General features: G+C 39.7%; 1 protein-coding gene across 1 annotated transcript in view; it reads right to left on the bottom strand.

Annotated features, from left to right (window-relative positions):
- Nucleotides 1–14260, bottom strand: part of ripor3 (RIPOR family member 3) — a 65388-nt gene that overhangs the window by 23502 nt on the left and 27626 nt on the right. Inside the window, exon 3 of the mRNA XM_042493936.1 lies at nucleotides 2453–2551. Within this exon, the coding sequence (XP_042349870.1) occupies nucleotides 2453–2550 (98 nt within the window). The 5' untranslated portion in view covers nucleotide 2551. The remainder of the gene's footprint in view (nucleotides 1–2452; nucleotides 2552–14260) is intronic.

Here is a 14260-nt window from a genome sequence, read left to right as displayed (position 1 = left end):
CGAATAAATTGTTTCAGTGATTATTTTGGGATAATGCATAATGTAACATGACAGCGAATTTATTTTCTGTAAGTTGGTGAGACAAAGCATAACTCTAATATGCATCGACTTCTGACTGCACGACATGTCAATTCAGTAATGACATTGCAGTGAGTAAAAGCACCTTTAATGTTACGTGCTATGTCAAGTAAATTAACACAAACAACTTATTGCTGCTTGATACTGAAGGAAAACTTACACGGCTCTTATTCTCCATGACTAATAGCGGGCCAGGAAGTGCAGAAGATACAGTTATTCACATGCTTTTCCAAAATCAAATTCACTGAAAAGGCATGACAAAGTTTGGAAACCCTGGTTTTAGAAACTGTTAGCACAATAATGTCAGGCCAACACACAGTCTGCTTCATAAGGTCAGTATTGATGCCGATGTTGTCTCAATGCACCAACACTTACATACAAAAACTCTTTTTGGATCAAAATCATGAATACTGGTGAAGTGAAAGCAGTGATGCCAGTTTTAATGCAAAAACCTGGATTTCTCAGGTGCAATGAATTAAGACTTAAGTATTCGTCTTTGCACACATCTGTACAGTGTTTTTATCGGCCGTATTTTTCACAACATAAAGCTTCACTCAGATTTAGCGGGCATCCTCTGTAATTATGGGCTCGGCTATAAAAGTGTTTCCATGCTGTGTGGATGTTTGTCGTCCCTGTTGGTCCGTTTATGTCATGTTTACGGTCCGGGTCGTGTCACCATCAAAGCTCCATAGTGAAGAATGATGGGCGTTCACGTGGTGTGATGCTGTCAGGGCAGCGGAGACGCTCAGGAATGAATACAGAGTGTGTGTTTGTGTCGAAGATATATAGTGTGTTTGTGTGTATTTTTAAGATGGAAAAAACAACCAGGAAGTGCATTCCAGCTTTTATTCCTTAACATGACATTTTGTTCCGGCTCCGTCTCGTGGGACTGATGGTTCACATCAGTGTGTTTGTCACCCGTTCTTTCTTCATTCAGAAATAACATCTTGTCGTCTGTGGGGCATTCACAGCCTGCCCATCAATCAGGAACAGGCTCGTCTGAGGGTGACGGGATTCCCCCACACATCATAAAGACAGTCGAGCTTTAAGTGCTTGAGGGATTTTATTTCCTCTATTTTATTGTCCTACAGTATGAAAAGAGAACCTCTGTTAAAGCTGATATGAGGCCAGAATCTGTTGTTTATGTTCTGCTGCCTGTCATTCATCCTGACGGTTATAAAAATAAATGGAGGTTTTGACCTCAAACATCAAAAACTGTTTTGTTGGTTTAAACAGCACAATAAAGATTTGGATTTGATTTAAGGTTCTGAATGCAGCATTCAGAGCATTAATACTGCAGCAAACCTCTGTTTGCTATGTAAGGATGTGGTGGAGTAGGGGTTGGGGATATATCAAATATACTTTTTGTATTGTTACTTGTGCCATGTGTCATATATAAAATTACTTTTTCGCTAGTATAAATTGTCACATTAATTTTATAAGCCACCGGTGTTTCAGTTCACTCGCTCTCTGCCTCTCACAGACACACACACACACACACACACACACACACACACACACACACACACACACACACACACACACACAACAGGGCTTTTCCAGACGGTGTAATACATTTTGCGACTATGACAAAAAGACTTTCTTGCAGGAGTCTGGTTTGCTCCCTGTCTGAATTTGAGGTTTTTTTATTACACCTAACCACCCGCCTTTTTGACTTCACCTAAACATCCGTGCCAGCATGTGCATTTGTTGATGTTCTGGCATTGAATGCCATATGTTTGTGTTGTTTAAACACAACCGGTAGCGTCGTCCCTCCATGTGCATTTGTTGACGTCACGGTTGGGGCATCCCAGAACATAAAGAGCAGATGCAGAGGGATACCCAGAGTTTAACATGTAGACACACATGGTGTCATTGCTGTGGCATAGCTCTGTTAGCACTGTTGCCTTTGTTTAGTGCTGTTTATGGACTTAGCACTTTTAGCTGCTAGCTGCCAGCTCAGCCACATGCATGTTGAGAACCATGCGCACAAAACTCATATAGGTGAGAAGATGGTCACCACCTTTGTCTTTGTGATAGATGTATTAAACTACAGCAAGCAGCCGCTTAGATTAGTTTAGCTTAGCGATAAAGCCTGCAATCATGGGAAAACAGCTAACCTGGCTCTGTCCAACAGGCATACAATTCGATTACCGTCATGACTAAAGCTCAGTGAATTTAACTGTCTGCTAAAGCACACGTATCTGGTTTTGAAATCATTTATTTTTCATGATGGCGCTCCCTGTCTTTGTTTTAAATGGGCCAAGTTCTGCCAGTTCTCGGTCTGTAGACAACCTAATGTGTTAATAAATGAATTAGACAAATTGTTTATTATAACCTGCATTCTCATTGGCTGTAACACCATGTCACTCACCGTCGTCGTCCAGTCAGAGAGCTGAACCCAGTAAACGAGCGGCTCCTGTGGACCAAACTTCCATCTGAGGGAGAGTCGAATCGCAGCTTCACCGACATCCTGCAGACAGAGATTAATTACAGTGAGCAAGATTTTAATCATGTAACAAAAAAAAAATCCCCACCTCTTAAATATTCTTAATGACTACTCTTTATTTATTTAACCTTAAACACACACACTCCCATACACACCCACCAAACCTCACATAAAAATACGTCAAACACACCTTGTTTGTACCAAGAGTAGCTTTTTTCAAACATAACTGAATTTTAAGAGGCTGTCTCATGGTTTCGAAAGATCTTAATATCACAATATCAATAAACATCTGCCAACAGTCCCTTTTCAGGCAAACTGTTTACTCTTTATTTCGGTATTTGGGAAGAAAAGAGTAGCTGCTCAAGCCAAGAGTATAAAAAGTTCATTGAATATTAGATCACCTGCACCTTGTTGTTTTTTTATTATCATTTGTAACAGCTTGTCTTTTCAGCTGTTGTTGTCTATTTTCACTTCAGCTCACGCAAACACTTAAATCAAAAAAGAAAAGACCACCCTTACAGACACTCTCAGACGATCCAAAACAGGAAACGGATCACCATCATCTCTGGGACACATTAAAAAAACAGGAACATCCTGAAACAGACACACTAACATGTGCACATGCTGGTCTACAGATGGAGGGCAGTTATATGTTTACTGATGAGTTTGGAGCCTCAGAGGGCAGAGCGTTAGATTTTTAGTCATACTGTGGCGATGTCTCTGGAGAAGGAAATGTTTGTCAGTTGGTCGACCGTTTTGTCTCAACAGCTGTTGGATGAATTGAGATGAAATTTCATAAAGACAGCAATGGTCCCTAGCAGATTAAATCTAATGAATCTGATGACCCCTCGACTTTCATTCAGTGCCAGCTTCAAAAATTTAACGTATCCACTAAAATCTCGGGATATACATCATGAATTAATGCATAATGTTGTGGTTCTATGCGGCAACCCCAGGGCTTAAAAAATGAAGCCCAAGTGGAAGAGCCAAAAACTGTAGTACCTCTAATGTCCCCTCGAAGGCTGGCTCCAAGAACGAGTCAATCCCCATAGACCCCCATGCCTAAATGGCCCGACTTTGCAGCAAAAATAAACATGTTTACAGCTTGGTACGAAAAACGTTTTGGTCTCTAGAGCCAAGAAATAATGCTGTCTCCCTTATATTTGATCAGCACTGCCTAGTTTTACCGTTTGATTGGATTTCGGTCAGAGTTTGAGGGACAGAGAGAGGAGCGGGTGTGTCTTGTGATCAGCTGGATACTCTTTGTGTTCGAGGTGGCGGCAGTACGGGTGGTGGGCAATATGAAAATGTGCAAGTTCAGCCTGCACTTGGAGCATCAGCCCTAAGAGCCAGTAAAACACTGCCAAATTATGGTATTTACGTCATTTGTCTGTGTTTGGGAGTTCGGAGGAGGGATATCCAAACACTGGAGTGGTTGCATAAAGTTTACCACAGTTCATCTAGTAATACCACTCACATTGTTTTGATACAAAGCTGGTTGATAATTTTCGATGTAACGTATTGGTCACCTGAAAAAGTCAGATTTTGGGTTTGGTTATCCTAAACTACTCTCTAAGAAGTTGGATGTTTAGTTTTTCCTTTTAAATTTAATAGTTTGAAGCAGGTTTTTGGGTAGTAAAAAATTGCATTATAATGGTTAATCAGAGCTGGAAAAGCACCATAATCAAACTAACAGCTAGTGTCAGGGTTTGCTCCACCCTCTCATCCAAATATGGTCACTTCTGGCTCCAAAAATCTAAAATGGCAACAACCAAAATGCCAAACTCAAGGATTCAGAGTGGGAGTCCATAAACCAGTGGGTGACATCATGGTGGCTACGTTCATCATTTTACACAGTCTATAGTCGCGTTTACGCTGCCTTTTCAAGGCGGGATTATCACACTGTTTCAGTGCCTCGTCGTTCTGTATGTAACGTCCCATCGCAGAAAGAGGGGGCAGAGTGGCCTCGCCCCTTAGCCGGGAACATAGTAACAGCCCCAAAACAAGGTCTGTGTAAAACATGAAACCAGAAAAACGTGACCATGGGTGGCACTAGTTTGACGCTGCGTGTATGCGTGCGACCTGTCGCGGTAGGCTTCAATAGCTGCTGTTGGCATAGTGGCTAATAGAAAAAAGAACGGCAGCCGTACATCTCCACGAACTGTGGAAACAATGAGATTCAGGAGGTCATTACCCTCTGAGCAGGGAACGAGATCAGCCGTCATTTAACAGACTGTAAGTGATTTGGACTGAGATTTCACACCTTCGTTATTGTTTATGAAGCCGGGCCGACAGGTACACTATATGTCATGCTAGAGGCAGGCACTTGTGTGTTTGATGTGACGCCCGTCATGCCTCTTTTGATCGTGTCTTTTGATCATGGGATGCCACAATGCAAAGTTTAATCACACAGTGGAGCAGCATGATGGCGCCGTCGTTTGGTTCTGTGTGAAAGTGCAGGGGCGGTATAAAGAGAGGACTTCAATGCGTCCCTGTAATGTGATCTCTGTGTAAAAATGGCTTCCACACGATGGCTCCTACTAACTCTGGTGATCCACTGATTTTTCTAGCACCACCAGCTGGTTCAAATTCTTGGTTTTGAGTGAAATTTCTCAACCACATGGATGGATTGGAAGGAATGTTCCTCTTAAGATAAATCATATTAACGTTGGTGATCGCCTGACTTCTTGTCTTTTCAACGTGTACAACTTATTTTTTAGCTCTCTCATTTGAGTTTCCAATGGCTTCAATTTATAATGCATGAATTCAGTTAGTTGTTCTTTTGACAAACAGCTGCTTAAATTCAAAACAAAAACAAAAAGATGTTTTGTTCCACATGATGGATAATTATAACAAGGACGTTTTGGACAAAGTGTTGGTTGTACTTGTGGCCAGCTTCATTTTTAACTTCATCTGCATGAAAGACGATTCAGACAAAACAGGATTATTCTATAAGGAAGTGAACTCAGAGGTCTTTTCTTTGTGATGGTGAAGAGAAAAAATAAACAAGTATGGAATACATTTAAAAAAAGGTTAATCAGTGATGAAGAACAGGTGACGTTTACTGTAAATAAATCCCATCCTGTATAGTGTCCATACACAGGTACACACGCTGCACAAAACAATTAAAATACTGTGTGTAAGTAAACAACAACAATGTGCTCTCACACACACAGTCTGGATGCCATCTGCTCGGAGTCTTTCATGTGGTTTCTGTGAACGATGAGTTTGGTTTAAGCTTAAAAGAAACATCACTATTCTTTTTGTCTGCATGCTCATCAGCTGTTTTCTGCTAAATGAGCTGTTAAGGCCTTCTCTAGTAATAATTAACAAATACAACATATCTAATGTGGGAAAAGAAATCCAGAAATCCTCATTCAGCTTCTTATTGAACCAGTCTGTTGGTGATGTTTAACCCCTTCTGTGCTGCATTCAGACACCTCTCACAAGCATTTAAAGCAGTGTGAAAAGTGGTGTCATTTCTTTAAAAACATGGGAAAAAGGCAATGAGCAACTTGGCAATAAATGTCTGTCAAATTGCAAAAGAATTGGAAAAGGTGACATGAAAAAGAGTTGAAAATTATGTGTGATAGCTGTGTATGTGGGCTGAGAAGATATTATCAAGAAAAATGTCCAGAAAACATATTTCATTCTTACCATTATATATTTAAAATTATGTTACAGAAAAAAATATAATTACTTTAAGTTATTTTTTGTTTCTTTTTGTGTTTTAGTTTTTTGCTTATTTTCAGGTAATTTTCTTGTAAACTTTTAATTAATTTTAATTGTTTTAATTGGCATCTTTTCATGTTTTTTAAATAAATCAAGCCAGTTTGCTCAGGTTTCAAAGGGTTAAACATCAAGATTGTGCAGTTTTTCTGATTAACGTGGCTTCCTTCTTCATTTTATGTTGTTTTCTTTTTTAATTTAAATTTCTGCAGGTCGTCTTCAAGTAAAAATCTGACCTGGTGAGGCGCTGAAATAACCTAAATCAAGGTCATCTGCCCGCGTGATTTGGATTTGAACCAGCAGCATGTGCAGAGATGTGTTGCCAGTGTAAGTAGTTCAGAATAACCCAGTTTTGGAGTCCTGACCCAGATTATTAAACACACTCTGGTCCTGATGCCAGAACCAACAGAGTCACCGAGCAACCAGACATAACACGCAGGGATGGAGAAACCAGGTCTGATGGCTCCTCACCAAAGTTAGCTTACACTGTGCAACACACACACACACACACACACACACACACACACACACACACACATACACACACACAGATGGTCTCTCCCAGTGGGGAAGTCAAATGTATTTTGTTTCAAAAGGATAATCATTGTTTCTGTGTTACCATTTCCTGCCTATTAATTCTGAATCTTGTTTCAGGTGAGGAGTCCAGCGGAGCGACGCTCTCCTCCTCTGTGAATCACTCTGACAGTATTAATCTTCTGAATGGTAAGTGAAGTTTAATGGATTTATATGTGAGCAGGTCAACCTCAGCCTTGTCCTCTAAATAGAGTCTGTTACGTGTCAGTCCATTTAAATTCTCTCAGGCAGCCTGAGTTTTCGTCTAACGCCACTATGAGGCCGGCAGTGTGACAGCTGAGCTGGTCACGCACATTCATTGTCTTAAGGCCCGCCCTCTCAGCTTCATAAAGCTCTCAGATTTGACTCCAACCTGTGGCCCTTTGTTGCATGTCATCCCCTTTTTTTCCCTTTCACACTTAAGCTGTCCTATCATAATGAAGGCAAAAAGCCCCAAAAAATTAAACCAAACGGACAAACAAAAACAAAACCAATAAACATATTAAAAGGAATAATAATTCAAATAATGATGCAAATAACTAAAAAAAAAAAAATGTTTACAAAAAAAATATGATTGAAAAAGTAAGATGAAATGACAAATATTCGCAATTTAACGGTGCAGTATCTCAAGAATGCAAAACATGATATCTCAAGAAATCCTCGAGGGAATTTCCTCAAACTTAGCACAAACCTTCACTGGGATTTAAAAATAAATTGATTAGATGTTGGTGGTTGAGGGTCAAAGGTCAAGGTCACTGTGATATCATGAAACATGTTTTTGGTCATAACTCAAGAATTCATCCGCCAGGTATGACAAAATAGCACACAAAGGTCAGATAGGATATTATGATGACATTTTATATCCAAAAGGTCAAAGTTCAACTTCACTGTGACGTCATAATGTTCTGTAAAAACACTTTTCTGTTACTCAACACCATAACTCAGGAACAGAAGGGGAGACATTTGGCCTGACACTGACTTGGTGACACTAATTTTGGGTGTTCACCTTGAAACTGCTGATTGTAGAAATGTTTTTGAATTATCCAGATTTTGGAGTTTGTAGCATCTTTGCAGCAACATCCATATTTGAGGCATTGCCTACTGTAAAGGCTACATATGAGTCTGGACAGATATAGATGTAACCTGCAGCTTAACTGGTTTGTGGAGGCATTCGACTGACAGTGGTACTTTGAGTTTCTTATTTTCATACTTCTGATGTATGTGTGTGTGTGTGTGTGTGTGTGTTGAATTTTGAGCCACCTTATCGAAATGGTCACAGTATACAGACTTGTTTGTAATTTTTGCATCTGCGTTTGTGAACTGGTATTTAAATGTAGAAGATAAAAATCTGGCATTTCTTAATATAACCCTCCCGCTTGACAAATGCTGAGTGCAGCCTTTAATAAATGTCAAACGTGGAGGGGCCGGCTCAGTGGCGTTCAGCTGAGAGCAGCAGAATAACTGAGTTCAGTCCTGGCTGAAAGCCACATTAACCAGCTGGAACGAACCATGAGAGGAATCTAAAACACATCCCACTATCAAACAAGCATTAAGACTATTTCTGCTGACACAGATACACATCCATCTCCACCTGTCCGCTCGGTTACACTCTCTGGTGACAGAGCAACATTTTTCAACACGCCTGCTCACAAAGAAGCTTCAGTTTGCAGCTGTCTCCGTCAATCACATCGTTCAATTGTCTTGTGTTGCTGTCAGCACTCGAGAAAAATGTCTTCATAGTAGCTGAATACTACACTTAAAAAAAACCTCTCTGTGTTTGAATCTGCAGAGAGAAACTGGTCTTTAACCCTTTAAAACCTGGACCGACATCATTTTTCATGTGCTACCTTTAGATGCCTTTCGCAAGCTATTTGGCACTTTGAAAACTGAGAAAATTGGGTTGATTTATTACAAGTATATGGGGAAAAGAGACAATGACCAACTTGGTAAGAGATGTCCCACGAAGTGCAAGAAATTTTTACCTAAAACTCAGTTTTAAAAAGGAGTGGAGGATATTAGAAAATAATTCAAAAAATAGGGAATATGTCCAGAAACTGATCTTTTATAAGTAGGATAACTTTATATATGCATAAATATATGTAAAATGAATACATATATATATGTAACGTTTTTTACCATGTTTTTATCTTTTTTTTGGGCCATGTTTTTGAAAGACATCAAAACAATTCGCTCAGGTTCCAAAGGGTTAAATATAACTTCTTGCCTAAGAGGAGTCCACCATCGGAGCATCAATTTTTCCATTTAATGCTAAGTTACACTTCTTCTCCACTACATTTTAGAAGGAAAAATGATACTTTTCACTAGATAACTAACTTACTAATGAAGTAAGAGAGAAGAGGAAATAAGAGCAATAATATAATAAGACAGAAGAGGAAATGAATAAAGAAATAACAAAGCAGAGTAATAATGACAAACTAGAGGATGAATAGTATGTATAGTACACTGCAAAGGCTCCTCATCAGTCCTGAACATGTATGGAAACCAGCAGTGTTTAAGAGCTCCAGTGTTTACACTGAGAGACAGACGGCAGGAAAAAAAGAAATAGAGCAGAAACGGGGAGTTATGTTTGACTGCAGGCAGAAAGACAAATATGTGAGGAAGATGTCGTTTGTAGAGACGGTCTTCTTCATAGCAACAAATACTACTTTCTGGTGTTAATTGTTAATCTAAAATCGCATGTTGCACTGCGTTAGTGTGAAAACGTCACTAATCATCGATGCCTGAACGTCTTGGGGGTCACTGATCCTCATGGACAGAGGAGACTGAAGGGACACGATGACATCACCTTAATTTACTAATTATCGTGAACACTTAGGCCCAAACAAGGTTGCAAAACTATTACTCAGTTTATCTATTAAAGAACTGTTTATTTAACAAGTAATTAATGCAAACAAAAAATTTCAAAATTCAAATCTAAACACATAAAATTCCACTGACATCTATGATGTTTGGTTTTCTATCCCCCCTAAAAGGGGCGTGGCCTTGACGTTTTTTTGGAAGTGTCCGTGTATGTGTGTCTGGTCTGTTGGCGTGTGTCGCTAGATGGCTCAATGTCTAACAAATGAGTAACGTTATGAAGTTTCTTTAATCCCCACATGTCTAATGTGAGTAATATATAACTGTGTCATCATAAAGGCCTACCAATTTTAAACTTCTTAAACAAAGTCATTAAATTGGGTAAAATGTTATGGAAAGGTTTTGGAAAAGTTTTTAAAATTCCTTGGTAAAACTGTGTGTAACATGTACTGTACACATGAACTGTACACATGGCTGATTTTACCCCTACAAAGTACACAGAAGCTCAGGTTATAACACACACGGAGGAAACGTGACTTCATTCTCTGCTCTGTACGCCGTTCCTCCATTATTTCTTTAATTAGCAGTTTTGCTGCTGTATTACTGCTCTGAATACAGAACAATAACTGTCATCCACGATAAACATTTTTCTGAAATGGGACATTCTGCACAATGAGTATTTTACTTTTGGCACTTAAAGTATATTTTAAAGGGTTGATACTTTTGTATTTTTACTTAAAATCTGAGGTCTATTGATCTGAGTACTTATTGCATCTCTTGTAGATACTACGGTCCTCCACTTAGATTTATCAGCTGTCATCTCTGCTGCTTGTCTCGTGTATCTTAAATAGTATATAAAAGATACATATATAAACAGTCAAAATCTCTCAGTTTTTGTATTTGTACTTTTGGAGTATTGTTTTAGGGATACTCATCTTGCTTTGCTTGCGGGGCACTTTTGCGAAATGACAGGAGACCAGGGGCCAGTCACAGCAGCCACACATGTTTCTAGGAGTTAAGGACATTTCTGGGATTTTAGGATGTCTCTAGGGTTTGTGGATATTTCTATGGTTTTTGGACGTTGGTAGAATTTTAGGAAATATCGGGAATTTTAGGATGTTTCTTGGATTAAAGCACATTTCTAGGATTTCTAGTATATCTGGGATTTTAGGACGTTTCTCGGATTTTAAGATATTAGAGCTAGTACTTCTGTTGGTGGTGCGGGGGATCCTCCACTGGCACTTTTTTAAAAACAACTCCATTTTGATGCTGTTTTATGCACTCTGGTACCTTTTTTATACCAAGAGCACAAAAACACTTTATTCACTTTATTTTTATTGTAAATTGGAAAATGGTTGGGGGGCCATGTACCCGGCACCCTATCCGGGGACAGATTTGACCCACGGGCTGTAAGTTGAGTATCACTGTTTTAAATGCTGCTGTTTTCACTCAAACTGACTCTAGACCAGTTGATTTCACAGATGATTAATTAGTTTCCCTGACAGGAGGTGTGCAGGCCGCAGACTGCAGCTGGTGTGATTGAAAATGACCGAGGACAGCTTGTGTAGATGCAACTGAGAACACGTGAACGAGACATGAAAACCAAAAGAAAACGCTCTAATTACAAGTTTATCTGATGCCTTGAACGAAAAATAAATGATATCTGGCATGAGAAAGGAAGGAGGAACATTCCTCAAGTGATGAAGAATTTAGGGGTGAGGATGGATGAGGAGTGCGTTTGTGTGTGTGTGTGTGTGTGTGTGTGTGTGTGTGCGTGCGTGCGTGCGCACGTGTGTGCGCGCGTGTGTGCGTGTGTGCGGGGTTTCTGGAGGAAAGCTGGGGGGAGATCTGGTCTTAAAAAATTAGCTTTGACCTGAAAGTGATTTACGGGGTCCCATGTGGTGAGGAGGTGGGAGGTTGGGGCCTCTCTCTCTCTCTCTCTCTCTCTCTCTCTCTCTCTCTCTGTGTTTGTGTGTGTGTGTGTGTGGCTGACAACGTACAGGCCGCAAGAGGCCTGTACATTGTCTGTGGGGACAAACACACACAAGTACACATTTTTGCACAACAGCAGACACATGTCAAACACTTAAATGTTTACACACACACACGCGCACACACACACACACTGTTCATGTAAAACTCCAACATAAGGAAGTGATTTCTCCCCTCAGGGTGTGGTGGAGTGACAGTGGGTTTTAAATGTGGTCTCATTGGTAATCACTCTCCTTCGATTTGGCGTAATTAGCCTCCACTTCCACGTTTGCTGGTTTTTGAGTCGGTAATGATCAGTTCCTTCAGACGGAGTGAGGGCGGAGCCATCAAACAAACAGGTTTGTAAGTGACGGCAGAGTTAAACCCTTAAAAGCCTTGGAGGTCAGGGAAATCAGTGGGCCTCATGCAAGAACTACTGGTGCTAAAGCCCCTCTCCCACTAGACAGAAAAAATCACTAACATCTGGCTTTTGTATTTAATGGGAAAGTTTGCAATCGCTATTCAATACTGCGACAAATTACTGCAGTAGTCTCAACTATGTATCCGCTCTAGTTCCGTTTGGCAGTGATGGAAACATGACACCCCGGTGAAGGCGCACTTCTTTGATGTGACGCAGTGACGAAACACTGCAAAATAACGTCCGTCTCTGTCGTAGCGGCACTCTGGCGTCGTTCAAAATGACATGGCTTCAAGTTTGAAAGAGACTTAATAATAACTAACATTTTCACTGGCCTCCATGCTGCTTTCTGCTGTTTACTAACCTGTTTTTTGGTTTGTAATGCTGAATGTCACTCATTAGTAAAAAAAAAAAAAAAAAAAAAACCAAACTAACAAAAACAAATATGGAGTTCTTAAGTTTGAACAGGATCCACGGGACATTCAGAGTGACAGCGGCATTCACGTAATTTAGTGTAAAAGCTAACAGCGGCTCGACAGTGCGCAACAACATTTTCTTCTGGTAACCAAGATGTCTCCAAAAGTACACTGCACAGCGTGCTGACGAGCAAAAGCAAAACAAAACGACTTAAAACAAACTGAGTCTCAAACTGACAATTTCAGGTTTCATAGAAGGTATTTGAGGTGCTTGAAGTACTTGAATTCAACACTCAGAAGTTTAAGTCCATGAATACCTTGAAAATCAGACATTTTTTTTTAAACTTGGTCCTTGAAAAAGTAGTTGAATATATTTGAGAGGACAACAGAATGATAAATTATTGTATAAAATGTAGATAATTGTTTAAACTAGGAAGCAAAGAACAGCCGAGGTTGTGATTATTCGTGCATGCAAAAAATTGATAGTAAACATCAATAAAAAGTCAGCACCAGGATGTTTGACTAGCCTACTAAACACTCACACCGGAGCACCGTCACCCATCAGTGCCAGTTTTGAACTGAAATTTGGCATTTCATGAGCAACGTTAATTAATAATATATTGATTTTAGGCCTTGGTAACATGTTTCTTCCATTTATGAATTTGCACAATTTTCTTGGAACAGATGGAGAAAACAATTTCATCTTCAAAAATAAAAATGAGTGCTTGAAAAAGTATTAAAAAGTCCTTGAATTTGACTCGCCCTTGTCTGTAAGCATGTTTCGAATCTGGCTCTCACGGGGCCGCTTCAGAATAAAGTATAAAGATTCTGTGCAATGTTCTGAAACAATAATCCCCAAAAAATGGCGTGTAAATGTGGCAACGTCAGAGTGAGTGTCCGTATCTGATTCAATAAAAATATCAGCCTAAGACGATCCTCTAAAGTGAAGGTTTGGACATTAATTTTGGACAGAAGAAAGCTCCTTAAGATCATTATTACTCTAAAACTCAATATTCATGAGAATTCGGACATAAGTCTTTGCTTATTTTAGTTTCACTACTATAAAGGAAGGCAGGTTTAAAGAAGGATCTGAAATAATGGAATGTATCCCACATGTTAACAGAAAATCACAGCTGATGTCGTCTTTAATTTTGAGACGATATAAAGACAAAGAATGATTATGTTGCGTAGAGTGAGTCCTGCAGCAGCCTGTGTGTTTGTGTGTAACCGACCATATAGGAAACTGCTTCAGTCTCTGTTTGTATCCAATGAAACGAATCAAAAACAAGACGAGGGACGTTCTGTATGTACATTTTTAGTCTCCTGGGTCCTTGTGTGTGTGTGTTTCAGGGGTCTTGTTCTCCTCTTTTGTAGCCCCCCCCCACTCATCCCTCCTGCATCTCCCTGTTTAGTGGAAACATGTTTTTCTTTATCTTATGTTCCCATCTGTGCCTCGTTTGTGGCTTGTGTCTCTATACTTTTCTCCCTCTGCTTATTCCTGTTTTTTATGTCTCCGTCTCTCTCCCTTTCTCTCCCTGGCACACAGATCATCTGCAATCATTAGAAAACGGTTTTAAGTTACTTTGAACGCTCCTCTGAGACTTTGCTCAATTTCCAAGTAAACAGAATCCATAAAACATCTTTTATCGTATTAAGAGCAGCAAATGAACAAATCTCTCTCTCTGCATGGTGCCAGAAATCGTCGGATCAAAGAGATTCTCGAGAAAGACGAGAGAGAGTTTGTGTGATTGTGTTAAAGAAGAATCACAGAAGAGGTGTTTAATTAGCTTCTATAAGATGGAAATATTT

This window comes from Plectropomus leopardus, chromosome 2, assembly GCF_008729295.1.
Source record: "Plectropomus leopardus isolate mb chromosome 2, YSFRI_Pleo_2.0, whole genome shotgun sequence".
NCBI lineage: Eukaryota > Metazoa > Chordata > Actinopteri > Perciformes > Serranidae > Plectropomus > Plectropomus leopardus.
Note: the sequence above shows the minus strand (reverse complement) of the source record. Positions and strands in the feature narration are given on the sequence as shown.